Source organism: Neofelis nebulosa, chromosome 2 (genome assembly GCF_028018385.1).
Source record: "Neofelis nebulosa isolate mNeoNeb1 chromosome 2, mNeoNeb1.pri, whole genome shotgun sequence".
NCBI classification, from domain to species: domain Eukaryota; kingdom Metazoa; phylum Chordata; class Mammalia; order Carnivora; family Felidae; genus Neofelis; species Neofelis nebulosa.
In genome coordinates this window covers 107,899,926-107,922,317 of record NC_080783.1, presented here as the reverse complement: position 1 = coordinate 107,922,317, position 22,392 = coordinate 107,899,926, and the positions used below count along the sequence as shown (strand labels likewise).

The 22,392-nt window shown below is 37.9% G+C and overlaps 1 protein-coding gene across 3 annotated transcripts in view; it reads right to left on the bottom strand.

Annotated features, from left to right (window-relative positions):
- CNTNAP5 (contactin associated protein family member 5) overlaps window positions 1-22,392 on the bottom strand; it is an 810,836-nt gene that overhangs the window by 400,769 nt on the left and 387,675 nt on the right. For all 3 annotated transcript variants that reach the window (XM_058715579.1, XM_058715580.1, XM_058715581.1), the window contains exons 6-7: window positions 21,619-21,803; window positions 4,728-4,871 (exon numbers count right to left, since the gene is read on the bottom strand). In XM_058715579.1, the coding sequence (XP_058571562.1) occupies window positions 4,728-4,871; window positions 21,619-21,803 (329 nt within the window). The remainder of the gene's footprint in view (window positions 1-4,727; window positions 4,872-21,618; window positions 21,804-22,392) is intronic.

Below are 22,392 nucleotides of genomic sequence, written 5' to 3'. Positions count from 1 at the left end.
AGAGAGACAGAGCATGAACGGGGGAGGGTCAGAGAGAGGGAGACAAAGAATCTGAAACAGGCTCCAGGCTCTGAGCTGTCAGCACAGAGCCCGACGCGGGGCTCGAACTCACAGACTGTGAGATCATGACCTGAGCCGAAGTCGGACGCTTAACCGACCGAGCCACCCAGGCGCCCCTGAACATGCTATTATAAACACCTGTGTTTCACCATGATCTGCCAACTCTTAGAACAGCAGAAGGTAGTGTCCTGCCTTTTAGACGTGTTGACGTTGATGACATTACTCTAAACTAAATTTCCAGTAGCATGTGATCTTACTACCAATAGGCAGATTGAACTTAAAGGAAGTGGTATATTATGAAATACTTAATTAGTGGGGATGGGGTGGGCATGAATGTGTTCACATGGCTCAAGTCCTGAGCTAGACTCAAGAAAAATATCATCAGTGAAGTACATGTGGGTAGGATAATTGTCAAGATTCCTGAGCATGAGCCAAGGATGGATAGGCAATGTCAATGGATCTCTTAGAATGAGAGTAAAAGGATTAACCCCTTCTTAGCACCAGCCTTATTCTTCAAAACAACAGGAGTCCGAAATTTGGCCCAAGCCTTTTAAAATACTGGCAATCTTGGGGCACATAGGTTGCTCAGTCGGTTAAGCGTCCTACTTCGGCTCAGGTCATGATCTCATGGCTCATGGCTTCGAGCCCCACATCAGGCTCTGTGCTGACAGCTCAGAGCCCATTGCCTGCCTTGGATTCTGTGTCTCCCACTCTCCCTGCCCCTCCCCTGCTGGCACTCTGTCTGTCTCTCTCTCTCAAAAATAAGTAAACATTAAAAAATAATAAAATATTGGCGACATCTAACCCACTATGATTCCCTTCAAGCAAATCTATCTCATACCCTCAAATCCAATGGCCACTTTAGGAAATGTGTTACTGGGGCACCTGGGTGGCTCAGTAGGTTGAGCACCTGACTTTGGCTCAGGTCATGATCTCACAGTTTGTGAGTCTGAGCCCTGCATCAGGCTCACTGCTGTCAGTGCAGAGCCTGCTTCAGATCCCCTGTCCCCCTCTCAGCCCCACCCCCCACTCATGTTCTCTCAAAAATAAATAAAACAAAAAACAAACAAACAAAAAAATAAAATGTACTACCTGTACAAAATCCAAAAACCCAAATGAAATACAATATTCATTATAAGGTATACTTATCAAGGGGAAAATAAACATCAAGGTCATTTAAGACCTATGGGTTTTCCAGATACTCCACTAGCCAGATCACAAAGAGAATCAGGTTTGGCCTGTCTATGATACAGTGGCCTACTCTTGTCATGGGTTTTAGGAGTATGAGTTTAAAGGACTTCCACTTCTGGAAAATGGAGTAGTATAATTTTCTCTATTTCTCCTACTAAGTACAAATAAAAACTGCCAGACATTATGTATGAAACAAACCTAAGAAGACTCTGAAAGGTTGAGAGAAGAAAGTATGCATAAGGATCTTGAGACCCACAGAACAACAATGAAAGTTCCCCCAGATTGTTTTTTTTGCCTATTTACATCTAAGACTTGTTGCTGAAGCAGTCAGCAACCTGGAGAGACAAACTGGTGCAGATCAAAAGTGAATCCCAATTAGAAGTTTGCTCTCTATAATCAAAGAACCAGGAAAGGAACGGCATAGTAAGACAGAATGTCTTCAGACAATAACTGCTCTATGCCAGCCAAACACCACAGAAAAACTGTGGCCCTATTCCCATTCATTCATGCTGCAACAAGATGTCAAAATTCCTGGCCAAGGCTGTGTCAAAGAAGACTGATTAGCAAGCTGGGACTTTAAGCCTTGTCAGAGAGTAACAAGTCTCTACCCGTAGTATCAACTGAAACCACATGTGGGGTAGAACTTAGACTGTCTACCCCCACTCAGCAGTTAGAGGAACCATACCCATCCCCTGTAGGGATGGTGTAGAAGACGTCTTAGTGCAGAGTCATGACATTTATCACAGTCTAGTAATAAGAAGGGCGTGCACACACACACACACACACACACACATACACATTGTAATGTTAATGGATGTGCCATGAAGAATAGTAATGAGGCTTTCATACATACCCCAGCCAGGGAGAGCTATCACTTAAGTGTTAGTGGAGAGCTGGAACTTTCATCCCTCTCTACCTTACCCTTAAGAGTCAATGGGTGCTGAGCAGAAAATCTGGACTCTACCCTCCCCTAGCAGAGTGGAGGTAATATCTCCCTCTCTACTACTGCAATATTGTCAGAGGAAGACAGCTAATAGAGCAGGTTTAAATATAATTCATCATACTATAATCTCTAAAATGTCCAGGTTAAAATAAAAAAAAAAAAAAACTTGTCACACCAAGAAACAGGAAGACATCAAATTGAATGAAAAAGACAATCAACAGATGCCAGCACTGAGATGAGAAAAAATAATGTTAGAATTACATGACAGGTATTTTTAAGCAGACATTATAATAAAACTCCTCCAAGGAACAATTAGATATTTGAGACAAGTAATAAAATATAAATATCCAGTAAAACACAGAAAGTCTTAGCAAGGAAACAGAAAATAAAGACAAATGAAAAATTTAGAACTGAAAAATATAGTAACAGACATAAAAATAATTAACAAATATGTGCAGTAACAGAATGAAGGGAATGAGGAAAGAATTAGTGAACTTGAAGATATGACAATGGAAATTACCCAGTTTGAACACAAGACAAAAGAGCTAAGAAAAAAAAGAATATGAACAGAGGATTAGGGACCTGTGGAATTGTAGTAAAAGATCCAGCATTCATATTTGTGACATTCAGAAAGGAGAAGAGAAATAGAGGACTAGAAAATACTCAAATAAACGGCAGAACATTTCCCAAATTTAGTGAAAGACAAGAGCCCACCGATTCAGGAGACAGAATGAAATCCAAACAGGGTAAACCTAAGGAAATCACACAATACATAATGGTCAAACTCGCAAAAACTAAAGACAAAGGAAAGATCTTGAAAGCACTGAAAGAGAAATGACAGCTTATCCATGGGGCAAAATTTTTTAATAATGGTGGATTTTTCACCAGAAACCACTGAAGCCAGAAGGAAGTGGCTCCATTCTCAAGGCCTGAAAGAAAACAGCATTCAACCCAAAGTCTTATACACAAAGAACATATCTTTCAAGGATGGAATAGCTACCAACACATTATAGACTGAGGGAAAACTAAGAATTTGTCATGAGCATACACCTCGAAAAATGGCAAAAAATGATTTTTTAAATAGAAATGAGATGATAAAAGAAGAAATCTGGAAAATTCAGGAGGGAATAAAGAACAACACTAAGCAAACATAGTAAAACAGATTTTTCTTCTTCTTTTGAGATTTCTAAATTAGGTTTGGCAGTTGAAGCAAAATAACACTTATTATGATTCCAGTTATATAGACAGGAAATAATAATTAAGAGAATTATATAATAAACAGGAAAAGGTAAAAGAATATAAAGGTAGGTAAGATTTACAAACTCCACTTAAATTGGTGAAATACCAGTAAACTGTCATAAGATGCATATTTATAATACCTAAAGAAACTACCAGCAAAAAGTATACACAGAGATGCATTCAAACACTACATAAATCAAAACAAAATTCTAAAAGTCATTCAAGAAAAACACAGGAAGGTGGAGAGAAAAGAGAAATAAAAAATGGAGGTAACAAACAGAAAACAAAAAAGAAAACAGGCATTTGAGCACCAACACACCAATAATTACCATTACATGTAAATGGTTTAAATACACCGATTAAAAGAGATTGATGAAGTGGATTTAAAAATAACTGTACTATTTACTGTCTACAAGAAAATCACTTCAAATATGTGATATAGGCTGGTTAAATGTATGCAAATGAAAAAAATGACATTTCGTATAAATGTTAATCAAAAACACTGAAGAGCGTTTATATTAATATCAGATAAAGTAGACTTCAGAGCAAATAAAACAATCACAGACAGAGAAGAACATTATGTAATGACAAAATGGCCAATCCACCAGGGAGACATAGCAATCCTAACTGTGCATGTACTAAACAACAGGGATACAAAATATATGAAATAAAAACAGAGAGAAATAAACCAATCCACAAATATAGTTGTAAATATCAACATCATTATTGAGCACCTACTATATACAAGGCAGTCTGCTAGTATTGGGAATGCAGTGGTGAACAAGAAAGAGGTCTGACACAAAACTCGTAGTCTATTCGGGAAGATAAATATTAGTTAATTAATTAGAAAATTATATAACTTGCTAGCATGATAAATTCATCAGAGGAAATCTCAAAGACAAAGGTTTAAGCCCTCATTCAAAATTTTAATACAAATGATAAGTTGAGAAATACATAACTCTCAAGCTATAGAAGTTAACAGAATCTGTGGTTGTACTGTTGCATTTCACAGAGAAAATAAAGACATTTATGTTAACACAGAGGAAGCTGCAAACACTACCCCAGCTGGACAGGAAAACAGAATTCTTCAGGTGCCTCTCATGCTTTGTTACTCCTCATAACGTTATTCACACTGACTCGATTCCTGCATTTTCTGTTGCTCCCCAGTTTCACTTGGGAGGCTGATAGGACCTCAAAGTGTGTAATATAAACACATTATAAAGAGGTTCAGGATGGAAGAAAGACTTACTCCAACATGTTAGAAATCACCACACTGAGAAAGATGTTAACTTACCACCGTGTAGATCTGATGCTTTCGTCTTTTAGCCAGGTCAATTATGTTTACTCCATTGTAGTAAAGGTTTTCAATACATCCATGGAAGTTTTTCTTTAAAAAGGTTCCAGGTTTTCCTGGTACTGGAATTCCTCCAAAACTAAGCTTTATGAAGAGAGAGAGAGAAAAAAAATCAACTCTTAGTTATAAGCCCTGAAGGAGTAGGAAAGAAAAGAGAGTGAATTTTAGTAGTTTCAATTGTATGTGTGAGCCAAGTGGCTCAAATAATTATAGATGCCACTTGATTGCACATTTAAAAGGATACTGATTAGCCCACATAAAAATAACTATAATTGCTTGCTTTTTAAGGGCTTATTTTACAGAACTATTTCACTTCCTTTCTGAACCTTTTTAATACCAAATAAAACAATAATTTATAGAAGGTGAAAAAAATAAAAGAAAATCAACAACGTTATATTTATCTCTTGTCCAAACATCTGAGATAGTATGGCCAAATGAAAGCCAAGGGACAAACATAATATACCTCAATTCACCCGGAGGGAGACCTAGTTTAAAAGTCTGCATCGTAGCAAAAGAGCCTATGTACATGATTATATCCAAATTATTTTCTATAAAAATGAAAGATAGGAAATAATGTAAATATGCCATACAGTTTCTTTAAAGGAAATGATAAAGAATTAGTATGATAGAAGGTTACTTAGTTGTCAATATTGGTGTTTACTGAACACGTGATAAAATGGCAAATGAACATAATATTGATTGAAAAATGCAAGTTATAATTGGGTATAATGTATGATGTCAACAACAAAAATTGTTCTTACAGTATAAACTTGGAGGAAATGCACTGAACTGTTAATTATGGCCGTCTCTGGGAAGAACATGAGATATTAGTTTTTGCATTATTATTAGTTTTTACCACTTTCTTCCAGTAAAATACAAGTTGCTTTTTTTTAATACATTTTTAAATGTTTATTTATTTTTGAGAGAGGAAGAGACACAGCATGAGCGAGGGAGAGGCAGAGAGAGAGGGAGACACAGAATCCGAAGCGGGCTCCAGGCTCTGAGCTGTCAGCACAGAGCCCAACAAGGGGCTCAAACTCACAAACCATGAGATCATGACCTGAGCTGAGATCAATAGTTGGGAGCTGAACAGATTGAGCCAACCAGGTACCCCTCGAGCCAATTTTTATACATGTTTCTCTTGTTTCACTGTCTTTGTAAAAACTTCTTAAATTCATGATATAGAACTTTGCAAAAACAAAACAGTAATTTTTATGTATTTCCTGAGTATATACTATACTGATTCTGACAGCACATCATATTAAAGAGATATCTTTCTACTCCTATTTTACACATAAATCATCTATTAGCTCATTTGTTTATTCAAACTGAGAAATGAATGCTGTTTTATCCATTGGTTTTTAAGAAATCCCCATAAAATAAGAATACAGGGTATTATATTGAAACTTCTGATAGGTTCAATTATATTAATAGATCATAAATTAATAGGCTCTTTGATTGAACCACACATGTGCTTCATTTGCCCTGAAATACACGTGCTCATACTTTAAATAGTAAATCAGTTTGTGCTCTAATTTTCATCTTTTGTCAAGTATTTAGATCAAGCCTAGATTTGTCTCTGAGAAAAACTATGGGAATGTTATCTTTGACTCTATTTAAGAATGGCTCATAAATCTTGGGAAATACTGTGGAAAACTTAAAACACCAATGAAATTGTTCAGTTCACAAATATTTTGTGCAATTCTCTCTTTGATAACTTGTATAAAATCTTCCTTCTTGATTTGTTGCAGTATTCAAATATTTTCAATTTGACTCAGTTACATTAAAAAAGTTCCATTTCTGTTTTCTACATTGTTTCCATAAGTCAAATTTATAATGTAAGAACTAAGTGGAATATTTGTCATTTTTAATTATTTTTTTGTAAATACATTTTTTTGGGTGCTGAGCAGTTTAGGTCCACAATGGAACTGAGAGGAAGGTACAGAGGTTTCCATCTACCCTCTGTCCTCACCCATACATAGCCTCTTTCATTGTCAACATCCTTCACCAGAATGGTACATTTGTCTTAACTGGTGAACCTCACATTATGATCACTCAAGTTCACCCTTGGTGTTGTACATTCTTTGGGTTTGCACAAATGTATAATGCTATGTATCCACCATTACAGTATCATATAGAATAGTTACACTGCACTAAAAAAAAACCTCTGTCCTCTGCCAATTCATCCCTCTCCCGTGCCCCCCAACTACAACCCTTGGCAACCGTTGATCTTTTTACTGCCTCTGAAGTTTTTCCCTTCCCAGAATGGCATACTATTGGAATCATACAGTATGTAGCCTTCACAGATTGGGTTATTTCAATTCGTAATATGGATTTAAAGTTCTTCCATGCCTTTTCATGGCTTGATAGCTCATTTCTCTTTACTGCTGAATATATTCCATCTGGATCTACCATAGTTTATTTATCCATTCACCTACTAAAGGACATCTTGGTTGCTTCTAAGTTTTGGCAACTACGAATAAAGCTGCTATAAACATTCATGTGCAGGTTTTTGTGTGGACATAAGTTCTTATTCATTTTTATAATTTAAAACATATAATGATACTTTTTTAAATGTTGGCCACCTTCCTCAATTTGTAAAAATGTTTTTAACGCTCTACTTCACTCAGTTGTGATTTAGGAAAATAAGAATTACAGGAAATACTTGAAAAAGCGAGAAAGAGGAAAAAAACACTTTTTTAAATAGAAAAAAAATTAGTGTTTGAAAGATTTGGGGTAGAGAAGAAGTCAAGTAATATAGAGTGTACTATCTACTATAAAATTGTAATTTCCAATCACACTAAGGACAGCAAAAGCTGTTTATAGCCTGGGTGGGGGATTTTTGGAGAAATTTGGTAGGGACAAGAAACAAGAGTATAATTAGAAATCAGTGTAGGCCCTGTTCTTTGATTCTCTTCAAGACTGAAACCTGCTGAGGCCTGGGGGACAGTCATATTGATCACAAGATGGATTTTGGAAAGCACAGAGGTATCTCCCCCCCTCCCTCATTCCCAAAACAGTGATGGCTAAAGTCTATTAGAGATGCCTCTAGTTCAGCAGGGACCCAGAGCAAACTTTGCCAGAAGGGAGACAGACTATCAATGGCTGAGGGAAATAATACAGAAAGGCGTGAGGGTTCTTCACCACGACCTGGTTATTCTAGTATAGTGTGAGGTAGGCTGCTGAGGGTCTCACAGGCTGGGGGATATGGATGGACTGAGGATGGTGGTTAGACCTGGAGGTCTGGGAGAGGCCAAGTGACCAGACCTCAAAGCATGAGCCCATTGCCAGTACCATGGACAGCAACCGTAGAAACCAATCCTTTAGCCCATACTGCCTCTAATGCTGGAAATTACACAGCCCCCCTCCCCCACCCCGGCCAGTGATCTGCCCAGGGAAAAGGGAAGAAAAAGAGGAAATAGGAAACATCAATATAACCCAATATTTACACAGTGCACTAAGTCTTAAGCAGGCATTAACTAGTTATCATTTATCATCCGGGTTGGATTTTTCTGCCTGTCAAATTCAGTTGGGGAGAAGAAACAAAACGATGTTTCTGTACATTTGAGTGTCAGTGTACATTTTTTGACCTCTTATATTTTCAAATTTTTCAGGTAGCTGAAAATTTGGGATTATAATTATACTATTGAATTATTGTTTGTTGTAAGTTAGAATGGAAAAATTTGCTTCATATATTGATTCTTTCCTACACATATAGTATTGATTTTATATAAATACTTCATAAACCCTTGTAGGCTGTACTTGATATGTGTTTATTAATTCTGCATTAATAATTCTGTTCCTCAGATCATTTGCATTCATATTTTTATCTGGTTTACCAAAACTGTGAGAACAAAAATTAAAATATTATTCTGGACAATGTTTCTGTCCATCAAGCCATTCACACTAAGTTCACTCTCATGACCTGAGATGGCCAAATTATTTGACTATTATTTGCAAAAAAATGAATATTGATCATTCTGAAATTATTCTGCTTACTTCAGCTGGCATCTGATTGACTGTCACCCAAGTTCACAACACTGACTTTTCTCCTTTAATGCTGCCCATTAGTTCATTCATCTGGCAGCAGAACTGGAAAACTAATGATCACTTCCTTTAGTCTGGCTCCTGGGCATCTATCCTGGAACTGCCACACGGGCAGCTCATGTAAGGGTAGTGTTAACAAATATCTAAATAGTAGGAACAGATAGTTTTTTTTTTTTTTTAATTTTTGTATTTGGTATTTTACTTGATACATACATCTGCCTAGCATAAGTGGGTATTTTTTAATGTTTGCTTATTTATTTATTAGAGAGAGAGAGAGAGAGAGAGAGAGAGAGAGAGAGAATAAATGGGGGAAGGGTAGAGAGAGAGAAAGAGAATCCCAAACAGCCTTCACCCTGTCAGTGCAGAGCTTGACATGAGGTTTGAACCCACAAACCACAGGGTCATGACCTGAGATGAAATCAACACTTGGACACTCAACAGAATGAGCCACTCAGGCACCCCAGTCTAGGTGTTTTTAAATAAGGACCATAATGATTATTATTTTATGACAGCCTTTATCTTCTGATGTTAATTTTTACTTTCAGTGGTATTATTTTTTCCAACCCTGCTTTTTCTATAAATTTATGTGGTGTATCTTTGTCCCCGATTCCAAATTTTTATTAAAAAAAAAACACTTTTGTTTATTTCTACAATAAGTGTGTTTCTTGTAAACCACATATGTATGGTGTTTGTTTATTAAAGCAGTATGAGACTACTTACCCCCTGTGGAATTGTAGATCATTTTTAAATTTATTGCTGTAATTATAAATATTATCTACATTGCTTTATTCTATTTTGTTTCTTATTTTTTTTATTGTCTCTTACACCTTTTTGCTATATAGACTCTGCAGTGGTTACTGTTTTATGAAGCTGACTTGGAAGACAGTCACTAAGATCACCTAGCTTCTCAAACAATGGCTTTGAATCAGTTTCTTTTTATTAATTTTAACTTTTCTAAGTTTATTTGTTTCGAGAGAGACAGACAGTGCAAGTGGGGGAGGGACAGAGAGAAGGAGAGAGACAATCCCAAGCAAGCTCCACATCACCAGAGCAGAGCCCAATGGGGGGCTTGAACCCACAAAACCATTTTTTTTAAATGTGAAATTTATTGTTCAATTGGTTTCCATACAACACCCAGTCCTCATCCCAACAGGTGCCCTCCTCAATGTCCATCACCCACCCTCCCCGCCCTCCCACCCCCAATCAACCCTCGGTTTATTCTCAGTTTTTAAAAGTCTCTTATGGTTTGGCTCTCTCCCACTCTAACCTCTTTTTTTTCCCTTCCCCTCCCCCATGGGTTTCTGTTAAGTTTCTCAGAATCCACATAAGAGTGAAAACATATGGTATCTGTCTTTCTCTGTATGGCTTATTTCACTTGGCATAACATTCTCCAGTTCCATCCATGTTGCTACAAAGGGCCATATTTCATTCTTTCTCATTGCCAGGTAGTATTCCATTGTGTATATAAACCACAATTTCTTTATCCATTCATCAGTTGATGGAAGAACCCCCAAAACCTTGAGATCATGACTGGAGCTGCAACCAAGAATCGGAAACTTAGCCAACTGAGCAATGCAGGTGCCCCTGGATTACTTTCTATGAAGCACAGATTGTTTTGTTTTGTGTTTTTTCTTCAGCCCCAACTTGCTCTAATTTTGTTTACTTAAACTATAATAATGATTATTATTAATCAGTCTTCTTACTTTTTCCAGTTTGAAATTCCTTTTTAAGGTATTATGTTATGTAGCAATTTGTTAGGAAATTGCATAAATTTATAAATTATATCAGTGTTCATCTCCTTTTTCACAGCCAAGTGGTTAAAGGCACTGCTTCAGGAACTTCTCTGGCTGGAATCAAGCCCATATCTGTTTTGTACTTTCTGTGGGACCGTGGGAAAAAGACATAACTTCTATTTGATTCGTGATCCTCATATACAAAATGAGGGTAATGATGATACTTCTGTCACATAAACAACTTAGTGTGACTGGGTGTTGTGAGAATTAAAAGCTTTCCTATACCTGAAGGGTTAAGAACAGATCCTGGCATAAATGCTTACTGTTATCAGTGTCATTCATACTGAAGAAACTTCTCAGTTAAGAAGTTCTTCCAAACTGTCATTTTGTGGCATTAGATTCAACAATTTCTGAATGAAATCTATATGGACAGTAATTCCTTTAATATTTTTCAGTCTAAAGGTTGTGATAATCTATATTGATATTTTATTCAATAGCAATTCAAGAGAGTGACTTTTGTTTTGAATTAATAAACAGACTAACTTTCCCCCAACATCCTATAGATGCCTCCTTCTGGTTTTTAGATTTTCAGAACACTGGAATTAAATACATTTTGTTCTCCTTTAAAAAGGCTTATTGGTCAGTTCTAGTTTTCCATTTATATTGAGTGGAAAAAGAAAAAGAGAGATATGTCTTGCTAGAATTTTATGGTCACTGACTATTTTCATTTGTTTTCAAATTAGGAAGACTAGTAATTATATAGTATTATAAGAATAGTAATTAAAAATCTGTTATCACTTGTTCTACAGGTAGGGAGGATATCTTCTCAGGGTCATGTTCTACATTTTTAAATTCAGTCATCATTCTAAAAAGTATTGTTTTTGATTTATTTCTTTTTTTGATTTCCTGAATTTCTATTCTAATTTTTTTCAGTTCCTTAAATATATGTGTTGTACAAACTATTATTTTTATTGCCCCACATACCATTATTATGTTTACAATTGCCCATATATTTCCTTTAAACTTTAATGAGTCTCCTTAAATTAATCTTTGCTTTCAAGCCAAACCTTGCTGTACGCTATGAACCTCTTCATTCACTAATTTCATTGTGCAGGATTCTTATGATATGATCCTTCATGTCCATTCAGACTCTGGCATATTCCACCTTGGGGCAGATATTGATGATACTGAACAGAGATTATATTTCAGAGAGCATCATCTGTATGATGTTGCCCAAAGGTCTTCAGTATATGGATCGCAGAGCTGGAAACCAGCTTCTATTAGTTCATGGGCTCATAACGCTATATAATTGTTACAGTGTAAGGGGACCAGATACCCCGAACCAGTTCTTTCCAAATAGCCTTTGACAAAATCACATTTTTAAAAATATTTGTTCAATTAACACCATCTCAGTGATGCCCACCCTGAACAACATATTCAAAACTGTAACCTGTTTCTGTCTGTCTTTGAACTTCCAATCTATTACCTAGATATATTTTTGCATGTGCCATCTTACTCACTATGTAATTTACTTGTTATATTTACTGCTTATGGTTTGATTCTCCTGCTAAAATGCAAGCATTATAAGGGTAGTGTCTTTGTTTTTTCTCTGACATCCTCCAATATTCCAAGCACTTGAAATGATGCCTGATATATAATGGATGCTGAATAAATATTAGTTGAATGTTTTGGAATCATCTCTCTAAAAACATTTCTCAAGGACACAGACAATATCTCACTCATTTTTGAATATTTAATGCAAGAGGTAGGATTCAAACCTAACAAATCCAACAAATATTTGTTGAATTGCTTTTAAAAAAGAACACTAGCGATTTACTTTAAAAACTGATTTTGCCTTATGATTGTTCTTTTGCTTTGGTCAATCTAGCCCCTTTCTTTGCTTACTTTTCTTGTTCGTTTGTTCCTGCCAAATTGCATAGTGTGCCTTTCATTGATCTTATCGGGCAACAAAACCGGGGGTTCGATTGTAAAGTTCCACTCACAGTCTCAGTGTCTTGGGCAACATAGTCCATCTGGTAACCTGATGGGCTTGCTGGTGTCACAGGTGGGCTTCAACTGGATGAGTCCCAGAAGAAAACCTGCTTTGATGTTAAATGTATGAGGTCCAGAATCTGCCACTCTCTCTTCCTTTGATCTCAGTCCTCTTGTTTGTCTGGGGTTTGCTTCTCTTTTTAAATCTTTGATGTTACTTCTATGGCATTGAGTTAACTCCTCTTTATTGGCTTTTTCCCTGGCCCAGTTTAAATTTGAGAGTCTTCCTGCTTGGAAGATTCATTTTTCTGTCAGACTGAGATTTCTGGTACTTTTGAAGTTTCCAGTTTGTGAATGTTTGTCTCACTTTTGCTCTGATAGTCCACTTTTTAACAGAGAGTGGATGAAAATAGAGTCAAACAGCTGTCTTCTTTTTCAACCATTACAACTTGCACTGGTTTGGTGCTTGGTGAACCATGGGTCGAGTTGATGGCTACTGGCTTGGTGCTTGGTGAACCATGGGTAGACTCCGTGGCCCTTATGCAAGAAGAACCCATCACTGACTTTTGGAATGTTCTCAAAGGTTATGAGTTTCTGCCATTTGAAATGAGACCAGAAACCCCAATTTTCCCGTGAAATCTTTTGATTTTTAAACAGTAGCCTGAATTTAAATAGTTAAAAAAAGAAAAATACCAAACTGGCCACATGAGATAATAGCAGCCCAAAATCTTTCCCAAGGTCACCATCTTAGGGCTTTTTCTCTACTATTTGACTTGATTGATGACTCAGTTTGTAACTTTTCTGGAATGTTTGATGTCTTTAAAAGGCATACAGTATATATGATGTCTTATTTTTGTCACTACTTTAGGGTCACAAATTAGGGGATATAAAAGGTTACATGTTCATCAAGAATTACCTCTTCTTTATTGTTTCCATAATCTAGTCTTTTATAAATTCCCAGTGTCCCCTCATTTCTGCACAAGAAATGCCCTATGTCTGTGTTGCTGGGGGCAGAAAGCGAGTAATCTCTGACCCAGACACAGACTTGCATTGAGTACAAGGGAGCCTTGATTTCACCAGTCCCCCTCGTCATACAAAGTGCCTTGTTTGTGTCCGTGCCTCCTGCCTAACACTCCAGGTCCACATTTACCTTGCTCTGGCTTTGCCTTTGAACCTAAGCCCAACTTTGCTCTGTATGTGTCAGTTGGATTTGGCCTCAGAACTCTCTCTTGGATAAGTTTTTGTTCTAATAATACCAACAGTGGAATGCATTGATTCATTTTGCACATTGGGCACTAGGCTTAGAGTTTACTTACATTATTTTACTTCTGACTTTTGAGTTGGGTATTGTTCTCTGCTCCAGACTAATGATGAAGAAAACGATGGCACACAGAGCTTTAGCATCTTGACTGAGGCCTTACAGCCAAGAGGTGGAGTTGTTGGAATGCCAAGCGCTTTGATCCAGAACCCCATCTCTTATCCACTGCACACACTACCTCCCCTATCACTTTTGCTACTGCTGGCTCCATAGAGTGGCCCTCCTAGTAAATCAGGCCCCAGGTTCAGGTCAACATCTTGCCCTGGTTTTCCGGAAACTTTCCCATTTTTAAAACTGAAAGTCTCATACCCTCTGGACCTCCTTAATCCTGGGCAACTGTGTTATATACACTGTTGGTAGGATGTCTGCAGTCTCGCTGAGGGGGAGAAAAGAAGAGGTGATGTACAATTATTGCAGCAGAAACCATCAGTTTCCTCAACAGCATAAATCAGCTTTCCCTATTTCCTCTGCTGGAACAACCCTATATCTTCAATCTATAAGCATGTTTTGCACCGGCGGCTAGATTCCAGCCACCTTTATTTATTTTTTTTTTCCAGTAGTGTTGCTCTTGGCCCAACTTTTGTCAATTGCTAGCCTATGGTTCCTGTCTCTAAATAAGCATCTTTTTACAGACTCATAGACATCAGGTGCTGACACACAATCCTGCAAAATGTCCTTCAGAGGCCCCTTAGCCCCCATAGTTTAAGTTTGCTAACACAGGTCACATGGCTTATCATCATCTGCGTCTTCCCAAATTCTTAAGTTTGATCTCTAACATACCCTGCCTCACGTGGCATGTTCATAAAGGTTTAAAATCTGGCTGTTCAGGGTGTGGCTCACACATATGTATGTTATGTGTGTGTGTGTGTGTGTGTGTGTGTGTGTGCCTACACAATCTGGCAACATCTGCTGAAATTAAAATTAAAAATACATATACAGGGGGCCTGGGTGACTCAGTCGGTTAAGTGTCCAACTTCAGCTCAGGTCATGATCTCATGGTTCATGAGTTCAAGCCCCATGTAGGGCTCTGTGCTGATAGCTCAGAGCCTGGAACCTGCTTCCGATTCTGTGTCTCCCTCTCTCTCTGCCCCTCCCCCGTTCATGCTCTGTCTCTCTCTGTCTCAAAAATAAATAAGCATTAAAAAAATTTTAAATAAGCCTTTAAAATAAGTAAATTTAATAACATTCTGAAGTGGTAATTGCTTTAAAAAAACTATTAATAAACATAAATCAGAGGTTGTAAGTTTAGTAGCAAAAGAAACCTTTTGAGTCATATATTCTTTCTATCATCTCCACTTCTCCTTAAAATACTTCCACATGTAGTACAAAATTCAAAGCATTTTTTTAAAGTAGTCAGGGAAAAGTAAGGTTTCCATCTTCATTGACCCCATTCTCTTAATTTCCATCTTGTCCGCCTCCTTAGTCTCTCCCAGAGGTTTCTGTCTATATGAAGTCTGCTGTCAAGTCCATATTTTCTTTCTAATTTTAAACACAGATACTGTTTACACTGCAGTCCACAATGATTTTTCTCTTCTTTTAACAAATTATTTTGGGGCATCTGACTTCGGCTCAGGTCATGACTCATGACTCCTGAGTTCAAGCCCCACATCGGGCTCTATACTGACAGCTCAGAGCCTGTAGCCTGCTTCAGATTCTGTGTCTCCCTCTCCCTCTGCCCCTCCCATGCTCACACTCTCTCTCTCAAAAATAAATATTAAATAAATAAATAAAATTACATAAAAAAACTAATCATATTGTTGATGGTTCCCACCAGAATATATAGGGTTGCCTCATTCTTTTTAATGGCTGCATAATGCTTCTGTATGGCTTTGTCAAACACACACACACAAAACAAGGCAAGCCCAAGACCAAGACCTGACTGACCCACCTGTAAAGGCAAAGGAGCCACTTGTAGATTCAGACGGTTTGTAACTTACAGAGTCAACAAAGGCAAGAGTGTCCAAACATTGCTGTTCCCCATGGTCCCTGTCCCACACACCAAAAAAAGGTGATAAAAAAAGGGGTCAGATGACCACAGTATAAGCTACACGGTTCTCCATTGCTACAGATCTTATTCTAGACTTTAGCTCACCAATTCTAGATGATGCACCTCTATTCTGCGAGTGCATGGCAGAAAGCCTCATGCCTTATCAGAACCTAGGAGGCAACAAGAAACTGTCATGACAGCTTCCCACGGAGCAGGTGCAGTGAGTGGGAAATGGCCTTGAAGCTGCTAATTGCAGGCCTCCAACCTCTGGTGTTTCAGGAAGAGCATAAGGCATCCCGCCAAGCCTCAAATCAGCTGTTGTGCAAAGCTCTGGTTGTGTGGACCACGTAGATAGTGTGAGGTCACCAGGGCACCCTGGCAGAGATGTTTCCCTACAGGGCTTAGCATGATTCTTAATTAACCCTGTTTTGATGGACTTCTGGGGAATTTCCAATCTATAAAAACTCCTAACATATGTCCCATTGCACACATTTGCTTATGACTGTAGGATATATTGCTAGAAACAGAACTGTTGGGTTGAAGACCATAAAGTTCTAATTTTGAAGACATTGCTCTTTCTTTGATATAATATTAATTACCATCCCACTAACAATGTATGAAATAGCTCTGGTTACTCCACACCCATGCCAACATTATAAGGTTTTTGGTGTCTGCAGTATAAGTGAAAAATATCACTTGCAGCATGAATTTGCATTACTTTTTATTAATGGGTGTTGTTGAATATCCTTTCATATATTTGAGAGCAATTTTTTACATACTCATGTTCTTGATTTCTCTTTAAGTTATTTATTAAAAATCATTTGTGGGAGATTTTTACCCATTAATTAAATTTTGAACTACCTTTCTAAGTTATTGAGGGAGTGCTATCATTATATATGTATTTTTATGGAAGGTCACAGGGAAGTTTTTAAAACATTTATACGGACAACATTTTTAATATATTCTATTTCCAGGTGTCTGAAATTTATGTCAGACTTAAAAGAACCTCCCACAATTCTCGATTAAAAATGCTATCTCTTATTTTCTTTGAAACTTTGATAAAAATTACACTTGAAGATATATATATATATATATATATATATATATATACTGGCAGAGTATATATATATATATATATATATATATATACACACATACATATGTGCTTTTAACTGCTTAGAGGGTTTAGTTCAATCTAGTTTTTTAACTAAATATTCTTATTAAATGTATGTATTTTTTATTTTGTAAAATGCCTTTTTGGTATTTATACCATGATACAATGCAAATCATACATTCCAAACTATGTTTTTAATAGTTCTGGTGCTTGTAAAACAGCTATGTAAACAGGGTCACTGAGCACTTTTGATAGGAAAAGAATTATTGGATTATAAGAATCTCAGAGAAACGGGCCCTTACTAAGATCCTAAAAATATCTCTTTCCTAAAATTCTTCTGTTCCAGGCCAGAAGTGAAGTGAATGGTTAGAGTCTTTCTCACATGCATTTGGAGAAAATCATATAAGCTGAGTGATGTAAACTGGCATAAGTTTCCCAAAGTGAAACAAGAATCTATATACTTTCTGCTTCTCTCTCTCTCTCTCTCTCTCTCTCTTTTGACAGAAGATCTCAGCACTAGCCAGGAGCAGAAACAAACAACTTCATACATCTTAGTGAAACAAAAGTCTTCACGGGGCCGCATGGAAAGACATCATGTCATTAGTTGATATCCTCAAGGTAGTCTAAGGTGAAGGAAGGAAGGCCACCATAGTTAGCATATTGTCTCGTCAGTTATTAACTCTTAATGCTAAAATTTTAAGAAGAACATAGATTTTCATAATATACTCAACCTTGGTATAAAATCTGAATGGGGATAACTGTAGAGCAGCAGGATGTGCTCTGACAATGGGTCACTGGAGCCCAAGGAGCTGACTTTAGTTATCCTGCTGGCTGGTGGTATCCAGGGCTCATATGTGCACATAGGGTCCCATGGCAGAAATAATATCAATAGCCTAGATCCTAATTAATAGACAATACTGTTACAAAATAAACGTTAGACTTAGATATTTTATTTATCCCTTTGCCTGCCAATAAGGTGCTAATATTACTTCTGGGTAACTTAAGATTTTCTGGGTTTGCACAATTAGTGGCAAAGTGGTGACTGGAACACAAGGCTCCTGGGGAGTCTGGATGGCTCGGTCAGTTAAGTGTCCAACTTCAGCTCAGGTCATGATCACACAGTCTGTGAGTCTGAACCCCACATCAGTCTCTGTGCTGACAGCTCAGAGCCTGGAGTCTGCTTCAGATTCTATGTCTTCTCTGTCTCTGCACCTCCCCTGCTAATGCTGTGTATCTCTCTCTCTCTCTCTCACTCTCTCTCTCTCTCTCTCTCAAAAATAAACATTAAAAAATTAAAAAAAAAAAAACCACAAGACTCCTATTCTAGTGCTCTTTTTCTCCCTAATAGTCTTTAAGGTGAATCTGCAAAATCTGGAGAGCTCCAGTCATTCCAGAGACTTCTCCCAATACATAATTCCCGTGTTCTCATATAGCCAACGTCTAAGGTCGCCATTACAGTCGATCTGTTTTCCTATATGGTCACTGGAGCAAGCCAGCTGGGCACTCCAGCAGGGTCTCAATTCTCTGAAGCAGAGTTTACTTCAAAGGAACACTCCAAGATATTTCTTTCCTAGGAAATAGTTTTTATCAGGCAACATGGAATTTAGGTATTTCCTGAAGAAATCTGTTCCACTTCCATAAATTGAATGACATCACTGGATTCCATTTCCCTCAAATGCTGACATTCACTTTAATGCTACTCAGCTGTGATCCGATAAAGATTCTCTACACAGGAGAGACAGGTGGACATAGGCTTGAAAATAAATGTTAAATCAGGCAATTGGGGGAATTTTAGAACCATCTCCCAGGCCAGGAGAATTAAAGTATTTGGGGAAATGATAAGACATAGAGATGATTTTATGTTTTCTGTTGTCCTCAAGTTCATGAAAGATATCTCTTCCAATATTGTGTGTATTCTTTCTTCTTTTCTCTTTTTGCAACTACTTAAATTTGGCAAAGAAAGATAATTGATATTCATAGATTTCCAGTTATCAGCCACTCAAAAAAAAAAAAAAATCTGGTATCTTCCTGAGTCAAGAAGGGACAAATTCTCTTTTGAATTTAATGCATGGCATATCTCATCAACAGTATGCTAAGCTAAAGTTAGGATCAAAAGATGAAGTCCTTCTTACAGCTCATGATGGTGATTGAAAAAAAAATAAGTCAGTTCCTAATTTTTCAATTATTCATATCCACCTCTGCTGTTCTAGAATGTACCCCACTGGTGACAGAAATTGTCTCTTAACAGAGTATCCCCACCATCTGTCCAACAATCCCCTGCCTTCAAGTCTAAGCTAGAGTGTAACTGCTCTGAAACAGTGATTTTCTGGGGCACTTGGGTGGCTCAGTTGGTTAAGAGCCCAACTCTTGGTTTTAGCTCAGGTCACGCGCTCGCGGTTCACGTGATAGAGCCTCCTTGGGATTCTCTCCCCCAACCCCCCCACCCCCATTTCTCCCTCTCTCAGAATAAATAAATAAACTTTAAAAAAATTAAAACAGTGGTTTTCGAATGGTAGCGTACATCACAGTCACCTGGACAATTTCTAAAAACATATTTCTGAGCCCTTCCTCTGGAGTTTCTAATCAGCAGGTCTGGGTGAGACCTGAGTGATTTTATTTTTAAGAAATCCCCAAGGGATGTTAATTGGGCTGACTCCTGAAACAGATATTCAGAACTACTAGTCTAAAACATAAAACTAGCCACAATCCTGCAAAATGTCCTTCAGAGGCCCCTTAGCCCCCATAGTTTAAGTTTGCTAACACAGGTCACATGGCTTATCATCATCTGCGTCTTCCCAAATTCTTAAGTTTGATCTCTAACATACCCTGCCTCACGTGGCATGTTCATAAAGGTTTAAAATCTGGCTGTTCAGGGTGTGGCTCACACATATGTATGTTATGTGTGTGTGTGTGTGTGTGTGTGTGTGTGTGCCTACACAAGCATGAGATTATTTTACTGATAGAAACATGTAGACACAATTTGCAAATAACATACGATAACCTTTATTGTAAATGCCATGTAACCAATTCATTCTTATAGACTTCTTTTGTTGATTTTTCCCTGAATTCATTTATCCGTGATCACATGCAGTCTGTCACATATGCTTTTATTTAATTTTTAAAATAAATTTTAACAACCCTTTACAAATGTAAATTTTATTCTTAACTCACAGGCTCCAGGAAAACAGGCTTCAAGCCAGACTTGACCTACAGGCTGTAGTTCACAAATCCCTGGTCTGGACAATTTACATAACAATAAACCAAGCCCTAATTTATAGCATTTGCCCAAATCCCTGGCACAAATATACTCACCATGGTGGATTTCAAACTACCAAAGGGATGTCACTGAATATGAAATTGGGAAGAGATGTACTGTAGCAAACCCAATTTAAAATATTTTTACCGCACAAATACAACAGATATAAAAAACCTCAAGAGTACATATAGATAGATGCATAGGTAGGTAGGTAGATGGATAGATGGATAAATTGATATAACATAGTAAAATAATTAGGAATTAATGAATGCATTACTTTTAAAAATACTTCAGTGAATTATTAGTTTATTTAACTTAATTTTTAAAGTCCATGTTTGCCATCCAGTTCACAAAATTCCTGAAAAATCTACCAGTTGGCCCTCATGCGTCAATATCAGCTGGTCCAACATACCATTGCCTGTCTATTGTTTCAAACCCGATAAATACTGGACTGTGATATCTCATGCCTGGCCTGGCCTGCCTTTCTAACCTTCGTCATCAGGCTAGTGCTCTTCTTCTTTCAAGACTCAAAAGTGTCTCTTTCCAGATACCTTCCAGGTCTCCCTAGGTTGAGCCAAATACCCTCTTCCCAGTATCCCTGCAATGCCCCTCACTTTTCCCCCCGGTAGGTTTTACCCCTTATGCCACAGCAGCTCATCTCTGGGTCTGGGTCTGCTACTGGACTGTATGCTTCTCCAACTCAGGAACTCTGTCTCAGCCATCTCTGTACGTTGATGGCTTAAAACAAAGTCCAGTATACAGCTGGGGCACAATACTTGTTGAACTGAACTACTAGCCAAGATGGATAACTGTTGGCTGCCAGTTGCAGAATTGTGTGCAATCTTCTTTGTGTTGTAAGTCTGGTGCATTTCTTGGTGCCTCTTGTATAAGAAAACAAGAAAGAACCAACTGTCCACATGTATTGTCAAAAGTTTGCATAGGAATGAAGGTTAAAAACAAGTGCATATCATGTGGATTTCAGATTCCTTTGGATTTTGTTTATCTTTCTTTTTTTAAATCCAGGTATTACTGACAAATAATATTGTATTAGTATAATTTCTGTATCTCCCTAGCTATTCTCAAAATTGATTTTTGAAAACAGTGCAGCTGAGTGTAACTACAAGACTACACAGTGATCCAGGAAGGCTACAAGCAGAACACATCTATAAAAGTGAAGAAGGAGATTTCCTGATTTTAAAATGCACGCAATTTGCTAATGCCCCATTACTGCCAAGGCATGTACCCCACACTCATGGGTCAGATGCCTTCCTTGGACTCTTCCACTGAAGGCTGCCTGAGCAATTCTCTCCATTGCTCTTCTGTTGGCCAATTTTTACTGATATTGAGCAAGGGGCCTGGGGACCTGCGGGGAGAGTCAACTCACCTCATAGTCGATGTCTAGGGCATCAGCCTCACCCTTGGTGCGGAAATGCTGCGTGTGCTTGTCCACCGTGAAGTTCACCTGCTTGCCAACCCGCTCGATAAGGACCGAGTGCCAGTGCTGGTCATCCAGCAGACTGCCCAGGGTGGCTGAGGGTGGGCTGCTGCTGAGCCGAGGTTTGCTGTCATCTGTGAAAGAGAGAGGAAGACGGGATGGCATCTGTGCACAAGGGCAGTCTTGAGTACGGGAACATTCTGCAAGCAATGTCAGCTCTATATCCTAACGGTCAACCATGATTCTCCCTCTACAGGCCCAGGACCGTGCTGGGCTTGTAAGGGAATAACAAGGTTTGCCCACAGATTCAAAGAACAAAATCTAGGTCAGATGATAAACACATCCCCTTGTAGACATGAAAGGACACGTTTGCAGAATGTGAACAATTAAATAATAAAATAAACCATATCCTAATGGTCATCGATCATATCGAAAACAGAGGGTATCACATTTAGAGATAATACACATACGATGTGTTTGAACGACTCTTGAATGAAGAAAACGAATCTTGAGTTATGCCTTGGAGGAAAAGTGGGTTCTGGAGAAGTGAAGGGAAGGCAATGGGCACACTGAGTTAGGTTAAGTCTGCGGTCAAAGGCAACGATGAGGAAATCGTCACATCCGCTGCCATTTTCAAGTGCCTACTATATTATACGAACAGCACATAAGTAGGAAGCTTATACCCTTCATCTTTAATCCTCTTAGGGAAAATTATTACCTGAA